The 22,665-nt window shown below is 38.8% G+C and overlaps 3 protein-coding genes across 3 annotated transcripts in view; all 3 read left to right on the top strand.

Moving 5' to 3' along the window:
* The first annotated feature begins 4,612 nt into the window (after window positions 1–4,612).
* The window catches only part of LOC127122701 (uncharacterized), a 69,454-nt gene continuing 51,401 nt past the window's right edge, over window positions 4,613–22,665 (top strand). Inside the window, exon 1 of the mRNA XM_051052998.1 lies at window positions 4,613–4,837. The gene's annotated coding sequence lies outside the window, so the exon portion shown is untranslated. The remainder of the gene's footprint in view (window positions 4,838–22,665) is intronic.
* LOC127122704 (uncharacterized) lies at window positions 8,351–11,856 on the top strand. The gene is made up of 3 exons (XM_051053001.1): window positions 8,351–10,647; window positions 10,726–11,037; window positions 11,124–11,856. The coding sequence occupies exons 1-3, from the start codon at window positions 8,351–8,353 to the stop codon at window positions 11,854–11,856; spliced, it is 3,342 nt and encodes a 1,113-aa protein (XP_050908958.1).
* On the top strand, window positions 11,955–16,980 carry LOC127122703 (uncharacterized). Its single transcript, XM_051053000.1, has 7 exons — window positions 11,955–12,059; window positions 12,680–13,368; window positions 13,518–13,644; window positions 13,747–14,025; window positions 14,132–14,346; window positions 14,445–14,490; window positions 16,489–16,980. Exons 1-7 carry the CDS (start codon window positions 11,955–11,957, stop codon window positions 16,978–16,980), a joined length of 1,953 nt encoding a protein of 650 aa, XP_050908957.1.

Genomic DNA, 22,665 nt, shown 5'->3' with positions numbered 1-22,665 from the left:
TGCCAATTAGAAGTGGTTTGAACTGTCATAAGTTTCCAAGGTGCAATATTTGGCAAGGCTACTTTTGAACTTGCACTTAAAGTACAAATTTGGCATGACATGTTGAAAATGAGAAATACAATGCCAATTGCCATGGGATCAAAGCCAACACATTCCAAATGGCATTTAGGAGATGTATGAGCTGTCATATTGCTGTCATGAGGCCTAATGTGAAATGACATTTTTGCCCTTGCACTTGAAAATGACATTACACTAATCAAATGCATTTTTTGCTAATTAGTGATTAAGTGAGTGATTAGAATGGAGTATTTAATCATAATTGTAACAGAATGCAAATCACAATTGCAATTTTCAAGATCCATAACTAACTTTCCCTCCAAAAGTGCAAAACTCTTCAATCTTCATCAAACTTCTCTTGATCCAAACTTCTTCAATTCTCAATCATTTTGCGAAATTCCTTTTGCTTCATTTCCATAGATCCTTAGCTTCAACTGTTTTGGTGATTTGGAGCAAGAAGGCATTGGATTCGTGACTGTTCACATCATGCTCAACAATGGAGTTTGGAGATTTCTCACAATTGGAGCGATCCTGAGCTAAAGTGTGAGTTCCAATCAACTTCCTAAAGCTTCATCTCCATCTGTTTTTGGTAATTGCGCGCAAGAACTCAAAGAACAACCACTGCCATCACTTTAAGGTTAGTTTTCGAATCTCATGGTTTCTTGAATTGTGGTATGCGTAGTGTAGTGCCTTCAACGTAGAACAACATGATGCTCTTAGTTTTTGGAATGATTAACTGTAGAAGAAGATATTGTGATTTGAACTTTTGATGTCAAACCTTTAACCGCTCGATCCGTCTAGCATAGTGAGAATTAGGCAAAATAGTTAGCATATTCTTGATGTACATTGAGAGACGAAGAGAATGGTGTATCGCTTGATCATTTTGGTGCGAAAAAGTTCCTGACCAAATCTGGAGTTTGAATGAAGAACACGTGAGGAAGAACGATGAAATCTGGAAATATTTTGATGTTTGATCCGTTTTGTTCACCTTGCCTTTCAAAAATGTGTTTAGCGCCTTCGTGAACCAACCAGGATGCGCCACTGTGTATTTACCAAACGACGCCGTTTTTGCTATTGTTTTAAAAATTACAAAACTGCCATTGCAGTATTTATTTAATTATTATTTCATTTTTTATTTTCTCTTGTTATTCCATTTGGTTACATGAACTTCAAAAATTCCTATAGGCTTCATTTTTCATCCAATTTTAGTGAGATTTTTTTGCCATGCTCATGAGAATGTGTAGAATTTTATGATGATTTTTTTGAAATTTTTGCACGTGTGGAAATTTAATTGGCCTATTGATTTTGTTCATGTGTCCATTTTGTGTATGTTTCACCAAAACCATCATGAAATACTCATACTTGTAAAGAAATGAATGAAACTTTTTGTGCTTATTCTGGACATGTTGATGGTGATTTTCATGTAGAGTTTGTGATTTTTGGATACTTGGTGATGGAGATATGATTTTTTGAAGTAAGGTGTGACAATTTGCGTCACACCAAGCTAGGTCAACTTTCTGATTTTATTTGCATGGCCTAGGATTGTTTGATTGAGCTAATTTTTTGTGTGGATGATTATTGATATGTCAAGATAACATGTGAATTTTGCTGGGATTTTTGGTTGCATTTTCAAATTGATTGATAATTTTCTTCTCTGTTGGTTCATTTTGCAACATTGTGTGACATATGTTTGTATTTCTTTTGTGAATTTCTCATATGGTATTGGATGAAGATGAAATTTGACATGAGCGTTCTAGACACATTATAGGACATCATGGTTTTGATCCCATTCATTTCTAATATGTTGTCACTGTTTTATGATTTATTGAAGTGGATGCTTGTGTGGATGTCTTGAATTGGCTTGCATAATTGTGTCTGGATTTCTTGATTTTCATTGACCTACTTTCGTTTGTCCAATTGAGCTGAAAATTGACATGCTATACATTGAATATGTCCTGTTTAGGTGTGAATTTTTGTGGAATTAATTGAATTGTTTTTGTATGCTTTTGAGTGAGATACTTCTGTTTGGTCTTTTGGAGTTGCAAATTGCATGATTGATGTTAAATTGTGCATGAAATGATAATGGTGAATGGTATGAGCATGAGACCAATTGCATTTGCTTTTAATTTGTTTGAATGTGATTTTGGTTTGTTTGTACTTGCTGTTTAGAGCTTTTTATCCCTTTTGGACCCTAGGCTTGGCCTAGTGGTCTTGTTTCTCACATTTGGTTTGGATTTTCAGGATGAAATGCATAATGCTTAAGGGGTTTGCTTCAAGGCAATTTGAATTGAGTTTGGTTGATGTTTATCCACTAACATGACTTTGTTTTGTAGGGATAGATGTTTGAGTTTAGGCTCATGGCTTGCACTTATGTGCATTAACTTGTGTTGTCTGTACAGATTAACTGATTAACATTTGCTGTTTATTGTTGGTTTGTCTGAGTACTGATGATACTTGATTGATTTCAGGTATATTTAGTCGCTTACAGTTCTTTAAGAACTTGCTTGCGGCTGCTTGGTTTTTAAACCAATTGAGGTAGACTCTCTATACTTCATGTAGTCTGGAAGACTTGGCCTGTTACTTGGCCAGGCAACTGTCTGAAGTCCTCCTTAAGAGGCGATGTCTGTGATTGTTTACTTTTGTGCCAAGCAGGTAAAGACCTCTATGAGGCAATTGGCGGATCATAGGGATATGCAATCTATCCCCCGCTATTCTGTTGAGTCGTTCCTCTGCTCACACCACTGTGTTGATGCATTGGGACACAAACCCAAGATCTTGTGCTGTTGCACAATCGAGTCAGAGTCTTGAGCGTAGAAGGGTCCCTCCATTCTGGACCTACGCTCCTTTGTCTGAAGCTCTCCCTGGTCAGGGATAAGAGCTGTGAAGTCTAATCTTCACTCACCTTTCGTCTGCTTCACCTTAGCCCCGCAATGGCAAGGTTAAGAGCGAATACTACCCATGTACAGATGACTTGCTTCGGCAGTCAAACCCATTGTTTGAGCCCCACTTGATTGGCTATAGTGTGTGCTATGTGAATATTTGTTTGAAATGCTTGTTTTGATTGATTGATGCTTGTATGCTTGCTTTCTTCCTGGATAGGATTAGCTTGCTGTTGCGCAAGTAGGTAGAAACCACAACGTAGGGCAATGATGCATGATAACACTAGGCTCGAGTACAGCTCCCTGGTAGTGTGTCTCCCCTTGGTTTCTGGCTAGAATTTCTTTCCCTTTCAGGGGAACTACATCGCCCTGATCCTCGTTCCAGACGAGGTATGTAGGCAGGAGACCGTGCGAGGTCTCTCCGGGCACTTTTTTTCTTTTTGTGTGCGTTTGCTTGTTATCTGCTTGTGTGTCAGGATATGGACGTAAGCCCAGCGATTGGCTGTACGTATCCTGATTGTGTTTGTTTGGTTCGGAAGCTGACGTAATTCCATCGAGTGGTTGTCGGGTTCCAGGTTTGCCTGTGGGTGTGTGTGTCTTGTTTGGCGTGCGTGAGCCGAACTACGGCAGCTCTGATTCTCGTTCCAGACGAGATACGTAGGCATAGGATGCGACGTCCTATCGAGCTCTCTTCCTCTTAACCCTACCTGTGTTGTCTTCGGTGTGTGTGTGTGTGGTGTTTAGCAACCTTTTCTTTTCTTAGAACGTGGATCCCGTCGAGTACGACGGACGTGAGGGGTGCTAATACCTTCCCCTTGCGTAACCGACTCCCTTACCCTTTCTCTTTGGTCGCGAGACCATGCTTTTTCCAGGTTTCTCTGAGCGTTTCCTTTCCCTATCTTGGGATAAATAACGCGCAGTGGCGGCTCTGTGTGTTTTTTTTATTTCAGCTCGCTGGTTGTTTTTCGCGGATGCGACAGCTGGCGACTCTGCTGGGGATGTCTCGGATGTTGACCTGTGCTGGTCCATCTTCCCTAAGCGAGTCTCTCCTAGCGTTCTAGATTAGTTTAGGTTGCTTGTGTTGTGTCATTTATTGCATTTATTATTCTGACCATATATATTTGCATAAATATTTGCATGCATCATACTATCATGTTGCCGTCCTCTGTACAGGTGGTTCCTCTGTTTGGGGGGGGGGGTGTTCTGAGTGGGGCTAAAACCCAGGCCCGAGTATACACCTAGGATTAGTGTGGTTTCATGTTGCCTCCTTCATGTTAGGTCACTACTAGAATAAGTCATTTTAGCCTCCTAGTTTAGAGTCGGCCACCGACACGGACACTATTAGTGTCGGCTAAGCCTACACTAACGGACTCTATCTACGTACATCATTTAAGACAAGTTATTTTTTTTATCAGTGTCGGCAAAACCGACACTACTTGTTATGTTAACTTTGAAGAATGTTTGATTAATTTATTTAGAGTCGGTGTGACCGACTCTATCTAGTAGCATTATTTTTTAATTAGTATTTATTTACTTAGAGTCCGCGTAGCCGACGCTATTATTATAACATATAATTTTTCCATTTATTTATCTATAATATGTATATATATTTAAGGTTTAAGTATTTTATTTATTAATTAGAGTCCGCTTGGCGGACGCTATGGAATTTTCTATTTCTGACCAAAAATTGCGCGACAGCTTATTTCCCTCTTTCCTTTTCCCTCGTCATTTTTCACTCTCCCTCCATTTCATTTCACAACACGAAAACCCTAATTCCATGCTAAATCGTGAATCCGTTTTTTCCCAATTTCGTGAACCGATTCGTGAATCCCTAATCCGTGAATCCATTGAAGAATCCCTAATTCAAAATCCCTCGTTAAAGGGTTTCTGAATCATCAAAGGTAATGCATATTCATCTCAAGTGATTTCCATGGAGTTTTGGTTTAATGAGTATGAGATAGTCATATGTTTTATGTTTTCTGAATGTAGGTTTTCCAGAACTATCGGCTTTGTGGATGCTGGAATCAACTTTTCTTTGCAAGTTTAGTATTGTTTCCAAATATGTTTAAAGTCTCCTTTAAGTCTGAAACTACAAAAATCAAATTATTTGCTAATTGGTTTTCTGAATGTAGGTTTTCAAGAATGCTCATCTTACTTAGTGGAGGCAGTAAGCAGTTGTTGAATGCAAGTTAATTTGGAACCGAAGCACTATATCATCCGGGATTTTGCAAAGACAACTCTTTCTCAAGGTTAGTCATCCCTATGTTAATTTGGAACCAGACTGAACTGTTAGTGTTTGCAATAGTTAGTGTTTGCATCAGTTAGTATTTCTCAAGGTTGAGAATTATTTATGAATTGATTTTGTGGTTATGAGGAGGCTATGGAATTTCCTAAGTTCTGCTTAATTATTTCTTATGGGGTCAAACTAAAAGAGCTGAAAAAGTTTGTGCTGGTTTAGATTTGTTTTTGTGGAACCAAGGTTTCTGGTATGTTGATGATATTGATGCATGTTTTCATCCTTCCTCTTATCTTAAATGTCCTTCATGTGGTTCTCTTGATGATGTTGCCTCCGAGTAATTTCCAGTTGTTGCATTGTGTATTGATGATGCGACTGCTTGAGTGCTTTATAGATGAACTCATATCTGTAGTTTAGTTTCCCTTTTGTTGCTTGATGTATGTCCTCTAATGCTCTAGATTGTCCTGTTCTTGATGAGATATTTGCTGTTGAGCCTTCCTTGCTTCAGGCTGAAGGTGATGTTTTCATTGTGCCACCTGATTTGGCTGTTGTGCTTCTTGAATTATCTGATGTGCCTGCATTCCATAACTGAATTATCTGCTTCTTGAATTATCCTGTTCTTGATTATCTGGCTGTTGTGACCTGATTATTAGTGCTTATTTTCTAACTGTTGTTGATGTGTCTTAGTTAGTGCTTTGCTTGCTTCTAGTGACTGCAATTGAGAAGTGTTCCTTTGTTCTGTCTTGTGTTGTTGTCCTGTTGTGCATTCCACGAATTCGCGATATAGGGTTCGAAGAGGTTAGAATGGTGATTTATGTTAGAACGTTCGAAGAAGCCGCAAAGTTATGAGAGAGTGAGGTTATAGTCATTTTTCAATTCTGTTTGCAGGTGATTTGCTTGAGAAGTTTGTTGGGAAAAGTTGTTAGGTAACGGTTTAGAATTTGTTGTGAAATTCGGTTAGTTGATTTTGGTCATGAGAGAATGATGGTTCTGTTAGTTGGTTCCGTTAGTTGTGAAGAGTGAAGGTTCAGTTCTGTTATAGGTTGGGAAGAGGAGTTTTGAAGTTTGTTATTTTCGGAGCGGTTGTTGAAGAAACCTGGAAGTTAGAAGTTGGTTAGTGAGGTTCAGTTTCTATTAACAAAGTTAGTTATTAGTGAAAGTGGGATGCTTTCAAAACCGTGCGTCTCATTGACATTCATACGAAAATAGCAATAAGTCAGTGTGGTTTACAAACCTGTGGAGAAACCAATAGGAACTAACTGAATTAATATTACTAATACCAAAATTCAATTACAGTGGTTTTAACGGAAATGTACAAGAAATCCAAGTGTATTCTAACTGACTTGCTAATTAACATGCCGCATCATACATTGACAAGCTTTTAACGACAATATAACCGGAATTTCAAGCATTTCACATAAGCAAATTAACAAATAAAAAAACAAACATAGACTAACAGGGAGAATAATTACTAATAATTTTTTAATAACAGGAAGTCACTAACCCAATCATTTCAATAACAGTTCCAAATTTCCACTTAACTGTTTCTTAGTGTCCTAACAGGAATTTTAACAAATTAACATCCTCACAGTCTTTTTTTACTAACTGAAATTAACCTGCATAACTACATTCACATAAAACAAGGAGGGAAAATTTTACAATTTTCATTTCAGTTACATTCCACTTAAATCTCAATTTCGATTCAACTAACTTTTGAATTTCTAAACTAATTGAATTTACAATGGAATTTAATTTCAAAACAGAATTTGAGTTAAACATTTCACTCACCAAATTCACCTCTAACAGATTTTATAACTTCTCATAACAGATCCTAACTAACTAATAACCTCTAACAGAAACAAAATTGCTGCACAGTTTATGTTATGAACTTCTTAGCTAATTAAGTGTTAGGAAATTAATTAGTTGAATGTGTTATTACTTATTAGTAATGTCAACTGTGAACTATTGTTGAAAGTCTAATAGTTTGCTTCTGTTAATGTTAATGTTGAGTTGTTATGACTTAAATGAAACCATGATATGCTTTTATTGTGGACTGCTATTAGCGAACTGTTTGGTGATTACTGAATTTCTGTTAGGATGGAGTTAAGTTTCTATTAGATTTCTTACTTGAGTTAAGTCTGCTATCAGTTAGTAGGTTGTTTTGAATTCTGTTATGACTGTTAATGTTTGTTAAATTTCGGTTAAGTGAAAATTGTGAGAGTTAATTAGTTAGGAAAACAGAATTGAAAAATGACTATAACCTCACTCTCTCATAACTTTGCGGCTTCTTCGAACGTTCTAACATAAATCACCATTCTAACCTCTTCGAACCCTATATCGCGAATTCGTGGAATTGTGAACCCTACAAATTTTTGAACTTTATTTTGATTTCGAACACGCATTGGCTATGTTGTGTTTTTCTCTTTTCGGTTTCCCTTGGATTGCGAATTGGTTATGTTGTAAATGAAATTCTAGCATCGGGATATAACCTTTCACCTTTGTGGCATTTGATTCGCATAGATTTTGTTTATATTTCGAATTAAGTTCTATTCTGTTGTTGTGATCACTGTCCCAGTGTTGTGTTTTTTTTTCTGGTTTCGAGGCGGTTGCTTTGTGTATCGGCTAGCTTATGCGTTTTGGTTGCGTATGTTTGTAGGTAGAAGTTTTGTTTTGGTTTGTATGTTGATTTGTGTTGGCATGGTAATAATTTGGTACTACTGTACATGACAGTCTATATAGTGACTACATACTGCAAGTTGTTAGTTATTTCCATTAACATGTAGTTTTGGTTCGGTTTACATTAAAAAATAAACTAAGAATTAAGGCTTACATTGTTTTAGTTAGATTTCAGGAAGTGAGTACAATAGCTTATTGGATTTGTTAAAATATACAGCAGTTTAATAAATTTATAAATCTGTGCAGCAATTTTGTTTACGGTCTGAAATAATAATGTACAATAGTATTAAAATTTGGTATGTTCGTCATGTTTAATTTTTGAACCACTGAAAATAAAATAAAAATCCCTTGGAATGCATGTATTCTATTCTCTCCTAATACCCATTAGGAAGTTATCTGATTTTCTCCTAATACCCATTAGGAACTTATCAGCCATTCATTTTTGTCTAATATATGTTTTAATTTTCAGTGGTTGACGAGTTAATTGTTTGCCTTATAGAAAATGGATCGTACTTGGATGTACGACAGAGTATATTCCAATAGACACGGATTGAAAGAAGAGTATGTTCGCGGGGTTAAAGACTTCGTAAAGAGGGCTTTGAAACAACCTATTTGTAAATCTGAGGGAGGGATAAGGTGTCCGTGTATAAATTGCAAGTGTCTCAAGATAAGAACACCAACTAATGTTAGACTTCACTTGTATCGAGATGGATTTCAACCAGACTATTGGATTTGGACTCAACATGGAGAAGTAGAGCTCAATGTTAATACAAGGAATGATTCAAATAGTAGTGAGCATGTGCATCATGATGACCAAATTGAGGCAATGAATCAGATGGTGTATGATGCTTTTAGGCCTTATGGAGTATTCTCTCACGTGAATGATAACATAGAAGTTGAGGAATATACGGAGGATGAGTTTCCCAACGAAGATGCCAAACGATTTTATGACAAGTTGATATCTTTCAACAAGCCCATTTATGAGGGAGCTACCCAATCAATATTATCAATATCTACTCAACTTCTTGAAATTAGGTCTAATTGGCATGTACCACAAAAAGGTTTAGATTTTGTTGCACAAATGCTTAAAAGTGTATGTCCAGTTCAAAAATGCTTGCCCGATAACTATTACCAAGCAACACAGTTGGTATCTAAGTTAGGGCTAAAGGTTGAGAAGATTGATTGTTGTAAGAATGGTTGTATGTTATATTACAAGGATGATAGCAATCTATCAGAGTGCAAATTTTGTAATGCTCCTAGGTTCATTCCTCGCAAGACTGGCATGGGAAAGTACAAAGATATCCCAGTGAAGAGAATGTTCTACTTCCCAATCATTCCCAGATTACAAAGATTGTATGCATCAACTGAGTCGGCAAGTGAAATGAGATGGCATCACATGAACAAAAATAGTTCCAACATCCTTCGCCACCCGTCAGATGGAAAAGCATGGAAACATTTTGATAGTGTATATCCTGACTTTTCTAGGGAACCCAGAAATGTAAGGTTGGGTCTGTGTTCAGATGGTTTTACTCCTTACATTCAAGCGTCTGCTTCTCCATACTCATGTTGGCCAATAATAGTTACTCCGTATAATCTCCCCCCTGAAATGTGCATGACCAAACCATACTTGTTTTTGGCATGCCTCATACCCGGACCTAAAAACCCTAAATTAAAGATAGATGTCTACTTGCAACCATTGATTGATGATCTACATCGATTGTGGTCCAATGGAATATTGACCTATGATATATCTACAAAACAAAACTTCATCATGAAAGCCTGCTTGATGTGGACAATTAATGATTTTCCAGCCTATGGTATGTTATCTGGATGGGGAACACAAGGTAAATTGGCATGCCCTCATTGTATGGAACACACTGATGCTTTCACCTTGAAAAGTGGCCATAAGAATTCCTGGTTTGACTGTCATCGTCGTTTCTTGCCATCTAATCACTCCTTCAGAAGGAGTAAAAGAAGTTTCCTAAAAAATAGGGTTGTGACCAATGAGCCACCTCCCATTTCCACAGGGAAAGATATATGGGCGGTAATAAGTAATTTTCCAAAAGTTACTGAAATTGGATGGGAGGCGAAATGGAAAGAATTCGAAGGGTATGGAGTGGATCACAATTGGAAAAAGCGAAGTATTTTTTGGGATCTCCCATATTGGAAGGATAATTTGTTAAGGCATAACCTCGATGTGATGCACATAGAAAAAAACGTCTTCGATAATATATTTAATACTGTCATGAATGTTAAGGATAAAACAAAGGATAATGAAAAGGCAAGAGAAGACTTGGCTAAATTATGCTTTCGCGGGGACTTGGAGCTCCAACCCTTAGAAAACGGAAAGAATGGTAAACCAAAGGCTAGTTACACTCTAACCAAATCTGAAGCCAAGTTGGTTTGTAAATGGCTTAAGGAATTGAGAATGCCAGATGGCTATGCTTCAAACCTCAGTAGGTGTGCCAATGTAGAAAAGGGTACGGTGCATGGGATGAAGAGCCATGATTGTCATGTTTTCATGGAATGTTTACTCCCAATTGCATTCCATTCATTGCCAGATTTGGTTTGGAAACCATTAACTGAGCTAAGTCGATTCTTTAAAGATCTTTGTTGCAATACATTGAGGATGGACGACTTAATTAAGTTGGATGAGAATATTCCAATTATCATATGCAAGTTGGAAAGGATTTTTCCACCAGGTTTCTTTGACTCAATGGAGCATCTTCCAATCCATCTTGCCAAAGAAGCAATTCTAGGTGGTCCAGTACAGTACCGATGGATGTATCCATTCGAAAGGTAATTGTTGTGGTTGATTTTATTAAGTTATTGCATGTTTATCATAAATTAATAAACGTGGAATGATTGAATGTGCAGATTTATTGGAGTCTCAAAGAGGGCAGTGACAAATAAGGCTAGAGTTGAAGGTTCCATATGCAGTGATTATATACATCGCGAGACAAATTACTTTTGCTCTCATTATTTCAACTCTTTCCGTTTGTTGCCAACCATAAATCTTAGTAACAAACCTCATTTAGACAATGATGACATTCTACCTACAATGTCCATTCTACAAAGTGGCGGTCGACCAAGTGGGAAGTCACGAAAATATTTTCTATCTGATAAGGAATGGAAGTCTTCACATGTGCATGTCTTGATAAATTATGATGAGGTTAAACCATATCTTGAGTAAGTGTGCATCATAATATATTCAATCAAATTATTGATGCATATCATAATAGATATTTACTTATGAATCGTGTGATTTATTTCAGCATATTCTTAGAGAACCACTCTCTAGATATAGAAGATTCATCTGGGCGCATACATATAGAGTTTCCCATATGGCTGAAGAAATATGTAAATAAGGAGACAAATGGAGTTACTAACCAAGATATAATTGCCTTGTCTCGCAGTCCTGCATCAATGGCCATATCATGGAACATGTATTTTATCAATGGGTACAAGTTTCATACTGAAGAATGGAGCAAAGGTAGAAAAACTAGCAATTGTGGTGTGCACGTGAAAGGTCTTGCAGAAGGAGGAAATACTGATTTTTATGGAATAATCAAACATATCTTTGAGCTAGATTACTTTGGTCTGAAGCATAAGATTCCAGTTTTTTATTGTGAATGGTTTGATCCAACAAGGAATACGGGCACAAAGGTTCACCCACAATATAAAACTGTGGATATTAAGATGGATAAACGTTATCGTCCTTATGATCCTTTCATCCTTGCGCAAAATGCAAGACAAGTGTATTATGTCCCATATCCAAAAATGTGTAGAGATATGCGTGGATGGTGTGCGGCAATCACCACAAAACCAAGGGGTCGCGTAGAGATTGACAACATAGAGGATGAAGTACCTTATCAATCTGATGGGATGTTACCGGCGCTACCCAATGTAGAAATTGAAGCAATATCTTGTTTGCGTGACATGTCACAATTAGATGTGTTTGAAGAGATTTTTGATTGCTCTACTAGTGAAGCAGATAGAGGGCATTGATGAAGATAAATTAAGTCGCTGTGCATTTATCTTTTCCCTGTAGAGAACTTTTTCTTTGTTTACCCCTCCTTTGTTAGCAGCATTCCTTTGTATTTGAAATGGCTCCATTTCTAATATCCTTGAATTACTTGATGCTTAGGCAGATATTTGCATCCTTGAATTACTCAACACTTTTTTTGATATTGGTGAACCTGAAAATACTGGTATGTATGATATGATTACAGGGTTTCTATAATGGAATATTTGAACACTGTAGATTTCCTTGATTAATTGATTTTCTGATGACTTGTGAGTACTTTCTATTTTGTCCTTTTTCGGTTGCATTTCTGTTTCCCACTTTGCAACCTTTTCCTTCAATCAGATGCAGGTAGGATATCGTACTAAACTTTTCATTTTGATATATCATTGTAACTTGATGCTGCCAAGTATAGACTGTTAAATTACATTTGCGAGGAATTATTTTATATTATCATATCCACTGTTGTGTAAATGTATCTTATGCATTCTTTCCAACATGATAGTTTTCACGCTCCTTTGTTGCATCTTCCAAAATGTCTATGGTATCTTCTATGTAGTTCTATGCACATACCCAAGATATTTTGCAGGATGTGTGCTTTTTGTTGTATTCAGAAGTGATGCTTTCACAATTGATGAAATAATTTGCAGTGACTTTACTATGCATTTGTTGAACTAAAATTAATTTAATATTATACTCGCCACATCTTTTCTTTTACTTTTAATTTTATCAGAAACTGCATTTGATAATGTTATGATACTGTTAAGAGTGTGAGACTGACTAATCCTTTTATTTTTATGACAACAGATGACTAAAAGAGGTGGAAAAGCTAAGGTATTAGCACCAGGAAAACTTCAAGAAGAACGAAATCGCATAATTAACAAGAAGCATATCGTTAGGAAACCTGCTCAAACAACATTGTCTATGCAGGATGCATCATCGGCACCAACACCAGCTCAGGCAGCACCGTCCGTGCAGGTTGCATCGTCGATGCCGACATCAGCTTCGAAAAAATCATCTGTGCAGGCTGCATCGTCGATGCTAACACCAGCTCAGGAAGCATCGTCCGTGCAGGTTGCATCATCAATGCCAACATCAGCTTCTAAAAAATCGTGTGTGCAGGCTGCATCGTTGATGCCAACACCAGCTCAGGCAGCATCGTCCGTGCAGGCTGCATCGTCGATGCCAACACCAGCTCAGGCAGCATCGTCTGTGCATGCTGCATCGTCGATGCCAACACCAGCTCCAACTGTAGTACCTGTTCATGCCACTACCTCTGAGAAATTCAGTTTTATGCCTACTCCAACTTTAAGCCATCAAACAATGGCTGGCCCTCAAAGTATAAACCTTCAAACAATGGCTAGCCCTTCAAATTTGGCAGAGGAGGAAGATGTGGATGCTGATGAGGATGAGGCGGTGGGTCAAGAAACTATTACCCCTCTTGTGCCAACAATAGATGAGAATGGGAAAGTTATTATAAAACCATCTGGTACTGGGTAAGTCATATATATTCTCATAATTTAATAATTTAGTAGTTTTATTATTGTATTTTGTCTAAAATATATATAACTTGTTAAGAAAGTTGAGAATATTACTATCCATATGATTCTTAATAATTTAGTAGTTTTATTATTGTATTTTATAGGCTAGTTCCTGCCAAAGAAGTTGCTGGTGCCATTAATTATGCGATACGCAAACAATTTTATAAACCTATACATCATTGGTCTGCACTCGATCCTGATACGAAAGCTGATTGGTTTAAGTTGTTTGGAGTAAGTATTTATTGACTTTTGTCACTTAAGTTGATCAAATTATATTTAAAAAAGTAACTAATTGGTTATTAATATTAATTATGTGATTTTAATTATTTTTAGGAGAAGGTTTCGTGGGATCCTTTCGATCATGCATTTGTCTATAGTGCATTTGAAAAAAAAGGAAGAAAACGATTAAACGACATGTTGGGGAAGGCGAGGAGAAAAGGGACTCGACCTTCATGGATTGGTGATGATGCTTGGGTTGAACTTCAAACTTATTGGAAAAAGACCGAGTTTTTGGCTGTGTCTTCTCAAAACAAGACCAATCGAGCTTCCGCAAGAGGCGGAGCAGTCCACACCACAGGCCGTAAGGCTCATATTGATGTTGCACTTCAACTTGTAAGTAATAAAATCCTAACAAATTATTATTATTATGAAGATTCTTTATATCTTGACAGTTTTACTCGTATTCTGTATTGATTATTGGATTATTTGATTTTTGTAGTCACGTGAACTTCAAAGGGATCTGCGTCCCGATGAGTTATTTTTAAAAACACACAAGAGGAAAAATGGTGAATGGGTTGACAGTCGTGCTGCATCTACTTATGTAAGTTCTCGTAAATTTTACTGCATCAATATTTGCATCCATGCTTTCAGAAGCAGACTTATTCAAATTAAACTCTCCAAAAAGGATCTAGTTATCCATTTTTATAGTCTAATGTAAGTTAGATATAATAGCACAAGTCCTATGTTTAACTATCAGTTTGAAATTCCTGCAATCAGTTTGCTGTGCTGTTTGATATTTGTTTTACTTGCAGTCCTAACACTAACAGTCCTAACACTAACAAATATTTGCTGCAACAAGTATAGATATCAGTTTTACTTGCAGTCCTAACACTAACAAATATTTGCTGCAACAAGTATAGATATCATTGATTCAAGTCAAAAACAGAAGTGTGATTACTCATTAGAACACCTTTTAATATATCCAACTATTTATCTGAATGAAAATGAATAGTACATCATACGATTCCATATACACATTATGTTACTGGTTTTTCATAATACAACATCCATTAATTAAAGAGAGATGATTTGGTGAGAGCATAATAAAACTAATGATAAACTAGGCTTCCAATTAAACAATATAACAGTAAAATAAAACGAAAAAACAGGCAAATGGCATAAATTTAAGAAAAGTAATAAATCCATTAGAAATATCCGAACAAAAATCTCAAACAACAACTGCAAAATCAAAAAGACAGGGATTTGAACAATAGAAAAACACAGTTATACTGTAAAATTCTAATCCACCACCTAAAACAGAGATGTTCCCTTTCCCTTCTTATCACCACCAATTTCAAAATGCTTGCACCTCTGCAAAAAAAAAAAACTCCTAACACTAACAGAAATCAAACATTCAATTAACCATATGCTAACCACTAATTCGAACTATTTTTTTTACTTGCAGTCCAATTAAGGTTGGTATATAATTCTAATAGAGTTTCAAAACTGCTAACTCTATCCATGTAAACTAACTCTAACTTTTGTGATAATTCGTTCTATTAATCAACAAGGAGCATAGTTAGTAATATTTTTTATTAGTTTTTTTGTTTGGTTGTTACACTGTGAGTGAAGTTAGGAAAGAGTTGTTAAAATGCAATTAATTATAACTTCTGTTAGATGACAGTTGGAATGTTAATTCGGTTAGAGTTAATTTGTTAGATGTTTGGACAAGTTGAATTCTGCTAGGGAATCGATTCCATTGAAAATGAAATTCTGTCACATATATTACCTTCTAGATGCATGAGTTTACTAAGTCGATTTTGATCAAATGGAAACTAGCTTAATTGGTTCAGTCACATGAAAATGCTAGCAATCTTGTGGTGCAAATTGATTTGATTCATGATTTATGAAAACCTACTGTTAATTGATTATGCATTATTGTCACACTTATTTGAATATTAAATAGGATGGTTATTACTGTTGGCATTTTATTGAATTACTTCTAACATTTTTTAATTGACGGGTTTGCGTTTTTGTGACAATTGAGAAAATGCAATTTTGCTTGTTTTAAGTGCGACGAGTCTGTAGATCAATAATTATTTGTGGGTATGATTGCAGACATTATTGAACATCTAAGGGACTGAACTATCTAGCTTTTCTCCCAGTTTTTATTCATTATATATTTCATTCTTCGTTTGGATCTTTAACTGTAGTTTTTATTTTTATTTTGTTATCTTTTGGTTATAACGTTTTTAAGGCTTCAGATTTTGATATTATTCATGCTTGCAGTTTTTGTAGTGGTTAGCAATGTTCCAAAAGAAGCATAGAATCAATATTATGTTGTTTTAGCTTTTAAGCGGAAAACCATTCCATGGGTTCAATGTTCATTTTGTCAGTTTCAATCCATTTTTCTTCTTTTAAGTCTTTGTTATAACATTGGATTTTTGGGCCCTGCTCAAAAAGGGCTTCTTTTTCGGGAACAAGGACTATTTAGTAATATTTATAATAATACTTGTTTATTGGTTGTTGGGAGATTTTCTGGGGACGAGGACTCATGGTTGCTCGTATAATCAAAAGAGCAACTGCGTTAGTTACTCAAGTTGGTTAACGTGAGTGCTCCTTTGTTACGTGGTGACCATAAATCCCGGATTTATCATGCCACTTCACTCAAAGCCCGCCTTTATTTGGGACTGATGAACATGCTTGAACTTGAAAAGTAATGTATACGTTCTATGTTAATGTAGTGTTTAAAGTTTGTGACACAATGGCATTATAACCATCCTATTTAATAGCCCGTCTTCATCTCTAAATTCTTAACAGAGCACTAACTTAGCATTATAATGTTTTGTTATGCAGAAGACTTTTAAAGAGAAGTTTGATGCAGAACTTCAGCCAACTGAAGAAGGGAATGGAGAGGTTGTTCAGGTGTTAGATGGAGAGCGTGTAAATCAGCTATGGACAGAGGCTGCTGGGGGCCGTAACCGTGGTCGGGTTTATGGCGCTGCAGATTTAGCTATTAATCTAAAACGTGGATCAAAAAGTTTTACCCAACAATCTCAAACTCCTCAACACTCTATGTTTGGGATGTCATTAGAAGCTGAAAGAGCAGCTAGAATTAGAGCTGAACAAATTGCCGAGGCTGCAACGACCCAATTACAAGAGGCTAACGAAGCAATGCGAGCTGCTACCGAGGCTGCAAAAGCTGCTACCGAGACTGCACAAAGGATGGAGAGGGAGATGAATGCTTGGAAGGAATTTATGATGAAGAAATTTGACACTTCAACTTTTGTATCACATTCTCATCATTATGATGACGATTTGGATGATCAATCATTAGATGAAGATTGATCTTGTACTTTTAGTAGAACGAATTAATCTCGGATGTGATTACTTTTTGTGTATGTTTTTTGAAAGTTAATGTGGGTAGAACTTTTGTAGTTACTTTCACGAATGTTTAAAATTGTTTCCAAATGTTTTACCATAAATATGATATTGTGGATTGAAAAAATTTGTTCGAGTGAGGTTGTCGTGTTGCAACCCGTTATTGTCCTTTTTTGTTGACTTTAGAGTCGGTGTATGCAAGGCTAAATATTAGTATAGACTTTTCTATGTTGACTTTAGTGTCGGTGAAACGAACGCTATCTGTTGACTTTTTTTGTTGACTTTAGAGTCGGACCGGCCAACGCTAAACATAATATTGACTTTTCATGGTTTTGAAACAACATAGCGTCGGTTCCATTAGTGTCCGCTTTATGCAAGGCTAAATATTAGTATAGACTTTTCTATGTTGACTTTAGTGTCGGTGACACGGACGCTATCTGTTGACTTTTTTTGTTGACTTTAGAGTCGGACCGGCCAACGCTAAACATAATATTGACTTTTCATGGTTTTGAAACAACATAGCGTCGGTTCCATTAGTGTCCGCTTTAGCCTCCGTCTCCCCGAGGCTACGTAGCGTCGGTGTATCTTTGGCCGACGTTACACAGTAGCTTCGCAACTTTTATTCAAGGCCCGACACCGACGCTAAACCGACGCTAACCACATATTAGTGTCTGTTTTTTCACCGTTAGCGTCTGTAAATGGCCGACGCTAAAAACAGTTTTTCTAGTAGTGGGTCAATATGTGCCTGGCAGCATGATGTACCACAAGCCGGACGAGGTTCATTTGATAGTGCTTTCCTCTGTGGGGTACTCCACTTTGGTTGAGTTACTTCATCTGAACTGTTGACTCTGGTGACCGATCATTTCTCGGATCTTTGGTTTAGACGATCTTAAGGGAGCTATAATGGCACACCCGAAAGGGCAAACCCATTGAATATCTCTGCCCGATTGTCGAGACTATTATCCGCCTTAGGATGACCTGATTAGAAGTTACCTGTGAGGGGAGGGTGATTCTTTCAGATGCATGTTCAGATGGTGACTCAGATGGTGATTTTTTTGTTCCGTGGATCAGAGTCCTATTTATAAGACGGATTTATGGCCATTTATTTCTGAGACGCCGGAGTGCTGTCCGTGGTATTTATCAGTGGGGATCCGTTTATTTCAGGATTCCCCGGGCCGAGTTACTTATCAGTGGGGATCCGTTTATTTCAGGATTCCCCGGGCCGATTCAGATGATTGTGGTATCTGCTCAGAGATGGTTTGGTGATGATGATGATGATGATGATGATGTATTTTTCTTCCGTTTATTTCGGAACCCTTGAGTCGGATTTGTGGTTACATGTTCCCTCAGATGGTTGTGATCAGTTCAGAGATCCGAGCTGTGGTTCAAAGCAACGGATGATCAGATGACTTGGAGGATGGCAACGCATTGCATTCATTCATCAGCATCATTACATATTGCATTTACCTGCATCTAACACATGTTTACCCATATGCAGGGACATTTTTGATCGAGATCCTGGTTGAGAGACTTTCTGCTCAGAGATGAGGACCGGTTTGAAGCATGATGTTGCCTACAGTTTCTTCGACCCTGAGATTGGTATGCTGAAAGAGATGATAGCATTGATTACGCCCGATCATGTGGGGATGTTCAGAGAGTCATACGGTAGTATCCTGAAGATGGTTTTCAAACTCACTGACAGTGACAGGAGCGCCATTCATACTTTTCTCCAGTTCTACGATTCGGGGCTGAGATGTTTTGTATTTCCAGATTATCTGTTGGGACCTCTGATGGAGGACTATGCTAGCATTCTGGGTATGCAGATCCGTGATCAGATTCCTTTCCATGTTACTAGGGTGGAGCCTGACGTCCTTGGGATTTCTCGTGCTCTTTATTTGAGTCCGGAAATGGTCAAGGAAGGTTTGAAGGAAAATGGGAAGTTACCTGGATTTCATTTGAGTTTCTTGGAAGCTAATGCCAAGGAACATGCTGCGATGGGTAATTGGAAGACGGTTTGTGCTTTGATTGCTGTGAGCATTTATGGGATAGTTCTGTTTCCTAATCAGAAGAGCTTTGTGGACCATAATGCTATCAGATTGTTCATACGGAGGAACCCTATTCCTACTCTGATCGGAGATGTTTACTACTCGGTTCATAACAGGAACGAGAAACGGCGTGGGGGTTTGATCCGGTGCTGTGCTCAGCTGCTCTTCAGGTGGTTTATGGGGTATTTGCCTTCCAGAGGTGCTTTTGCTCATCTTGATCCTTCGGTCAAATGGTTCTTCAGGTTGATGGGTTTGCGGGCTGATGATATTGCATGGACTCATAATGGTTTGGCAGGCCGGGATTTTATATACAGTTGTGGGAGTTTACCTAATGTGCCTCTTGTGGGAGTTCAGGGTTGCATCAATTACAACCTGGTGCTTCTCAGGAGACAGATGGGGTTTGCTGTAGAGGGTCCTCCTCTTAGTCGAGAGATTCAGGAGTCTTTTTACTTCCCGATTGATGGCAATCAGGCCAAGCTGAGGCAAGTATTGGATGAGTGGCGTGATATTCAGAGGAAGGGCAAGGTTCCTTATGGTAAGGTCAACTGTCGGTATTTTCCATTATTTGAGGATTGGTTGCGGAAGAGGATTGAGATTACACATCTACCATTTCCGGGAGGTGATCCTTGGTGTCCTATAATTGAGGGTCCAAGTTCTTCTGTCAGTATGGAAGAATTCCTCAAGATGAAGAGAGCCAGAGATCAGTTGCTTGCGGAGAAAGCGGAATTGGAGATGACTGTTGCTCGGGTTCAGATAGCCAACCAGGAGATCAAAGTGAAGATGGAAGATCAAGACAAGCGACATGCCATGGAAGCAAAACGCTTTGAGATAGACACTGCCTACTATGGGAAAGTTAACCAAGCCTTAACGTCATCTACCAGAGAGCACGACATCACTAAGGAGAAGCTAGCCAGAGCTGCAAAGGTCATTGAGGACCAGAAGAGGAGGCAGATTCTCGTGAGGGATCAGAGGGATGACAGAGTCAGAGTTCTCATTGCTGAGTGGGAAGCCAAGCTGAAGGTTAAGGAGACAGAGAGCATGAAGATCATCGCCGAGAGAGATCACTGTATAGCTGAGAGGGATCATTACATGGCTGAGAGAGATCACTACTTCAGGCAGATGAAGATTCACCAGAAGGAGGTGGGGAGATTACAGCAGGAGAATACAGAGCTCAGGTTCGCCGCAGAGTTCGCGAGGATGGAAGCTGGGATAGGGCCATCTGTGGGACCCTCATCAGGCTAGATCTTTCATTTGTGTTGGATTACCGTCAGGCTTGTTGACGGAATTCATTTTGCTTGTATTTCTTTCCCGATTCTGGAGATTTGTATCTGATTTGATGTATGACTATGGCACTGCTTGTGCACTTTTTGTTATGTGATGGTTACTTTTCATTCAGTGATTGATCTTCAAGCTTTATTTGCTTTACCGTATGCACTCACACAAGCACACACATGGTTGGGGGTATCAGGCTGAATCATATATCTCAAATCTGCACGATAAAATCAAATGCTGATTGTCAGAATATTGATGCTGGATTATTATTTGTCTCGATGATGCCAGGATCGAGAGACAAAGTGTCCTTCATGTGGATAAACACTGCATTCATGCATAATCATAATAACCTGTGTTTTATTTTGCAGGTATCTGTTGCTAACATGCTTGATTGTTTCAGGAATCATTGCTCGCGCTCGCAGAACGGTACCTTTGCACTCAACCCGACCTCACAGATACTTCACAAGGCGCAATACTCCTAGACTCATGGATCTTCCCAACGCAGATATTCTCGAGCTGAAGGATAAGATGACTGAGCTGATCAACATCATGCAAGGTTTTGCAGTTGGTCAGAAGGCGTTGGCTGATAAGGTTGAGAAGCTTGAGCGGGCTTCTGCAGCAAACAGTGGGGTTAACCTGGATGGTGTCTCCAACCAGGGGCTGGGTGGCTCTCGTGATGGCGGTAAGAGGACAACTGTTGGTGTTGTGAACAATGCTGCTGGTTTTGGTGTTGGTGGTCAACCTAGGCCCAGTCTGGGTCAGAATATGAAGGACGGTCTGCTGCCTCCATTCTACGGGTTTGATGAGGACCGGGAGGAAGACAGGGAGGCTGATCAATTCTCAATGCATAATGAACCCTTGGGTCAATATGGGGTCCAGCCACAGAACAAGGAGATTCAGCTGTTGGCTGAGAAGATTAAAGTGCTGGAAAGTTATGCCACTCCTGGAGTGGTCAACATGTCGAATATGGGGCTTGTTGAGGGGATTGTGATCCCACAGAAGTTTAAAGCGCCCACGTTTGACCGTTACAATGGAAGTTCTTGTCCAGAGACCCATCTTCAGGCTTTTGTCAGAAAGATCTCTGCGTACACAATGGATCAGAAGCTATGGATGTATTTCTTCCAGGACAGCCTGTCTGGAGTGTCGCATCCGCGAAAAAACAACCGGCTGGCTAAAACAAAAACACAAACAGAGCCGCCACTGCGCGTTATTTATCCCAAGATAGGGAAAGGAAACGCTCAGAGAAACCTGGAAAGGAAATGGTCTCGCGACCAAAGAGAAAGGGTAAGGGAGTCGGTTACGCAAGGGGAAGGTATTAGCACCCCTCACGTTCGTCGTACTCGACGGGATCCACGTTCTAAGAAAAGAAAAGGTTGCTAAAACACCACACACACACACCGAAGACAACACAGGTGGGGTTAAGAGGAAGGGAGCTCGATAGGACATCGCATCCTATGCCTACGTATCTCGTCTGGAACGAGAATCAGAGCTGCCGTAGTTCGGCTTACGCACGCCAAACCACACAAAACACACAAACAGATGGCAAACGTGGGACCCGACAACCACTCAATGGCATTACGTCAGCGCCCGAACCAAACAAGCACAAACAAACAACAACATGCTAAGGAGTCGGGGACTCGAGCCTAGCACTTGTCAAACAACACACACAAAAAAGGAAAAAAAAAGTGCCCAGAGAGGTCTCGCACGACCTCCTGCCTACATACCTCGTCTGGAACAAGGATCAGGGCGATGTAGTTCCCCTGAAAGGGAAAGAAATTCTAGCCAGAAACCAAGGGAAGACACACTACCAGGGAGCTGTACTCGAGCCTAGTGTTGTCATGCATCATTGCCCTACGCTGAGGTTTCTACCTACTTGCACAACTGCAAGCTAATCCTATCCAGGAAGAAAGCAAGCATACAAGCATACAGATCAAAATAAGCATTTCAAGCAAATATTCACATAGCACACACTATACCTAGTCAAGTGAGGCTCAAACAATGGGTTTGACTGCCGAAGCAAGTCATCTGTACATGGGTAGTATTCGCTCTTAACCTTGCCATTGCGGGGCTAAGGTGAAGCAGATGAAAGGTGAGTGAAGATTAGACTTCACAGCTCTTATCCCTGACCAGGGAGAGCTTCAGACAAAGGAGCGTGGGTCCAGAATGGAGGGACCCTTCTACGCTCAAAGACTCTGACTCGATTGTGCAACAGCACAAGATCTTGGGTTTGTGTCCCAATGCATCAACACACAGCCGTGTGAGCAGAGGGACGACTCACAGAATAGTGGGGGATAGATTGCATATCCCTTTGATCCACCAATTGCCTCATAGAGGT

The sequence above is a fragment of the Lathyrus oleraceus genome, chromosome 2 (genome assembly GCF_024323335.1).
Source record: "Lathyrus oleraceus cultivar Zhongwan6 chromosome 2, CAAS_Psat_ZW6_1.0, whole genome shotgun sequence".
Classification (NCBI taxonomy): Eukaryota; Viridiplantae; Streptophyta; class Magnoliopsida; order Fabales; family Fabaceae; genus Lathyrus; species Lathyrus oleraceus.
Note: the sequence above shows the minus strand (reverse complement) of the source record. Positions and strands in the feature narration are given on the sequence as shown.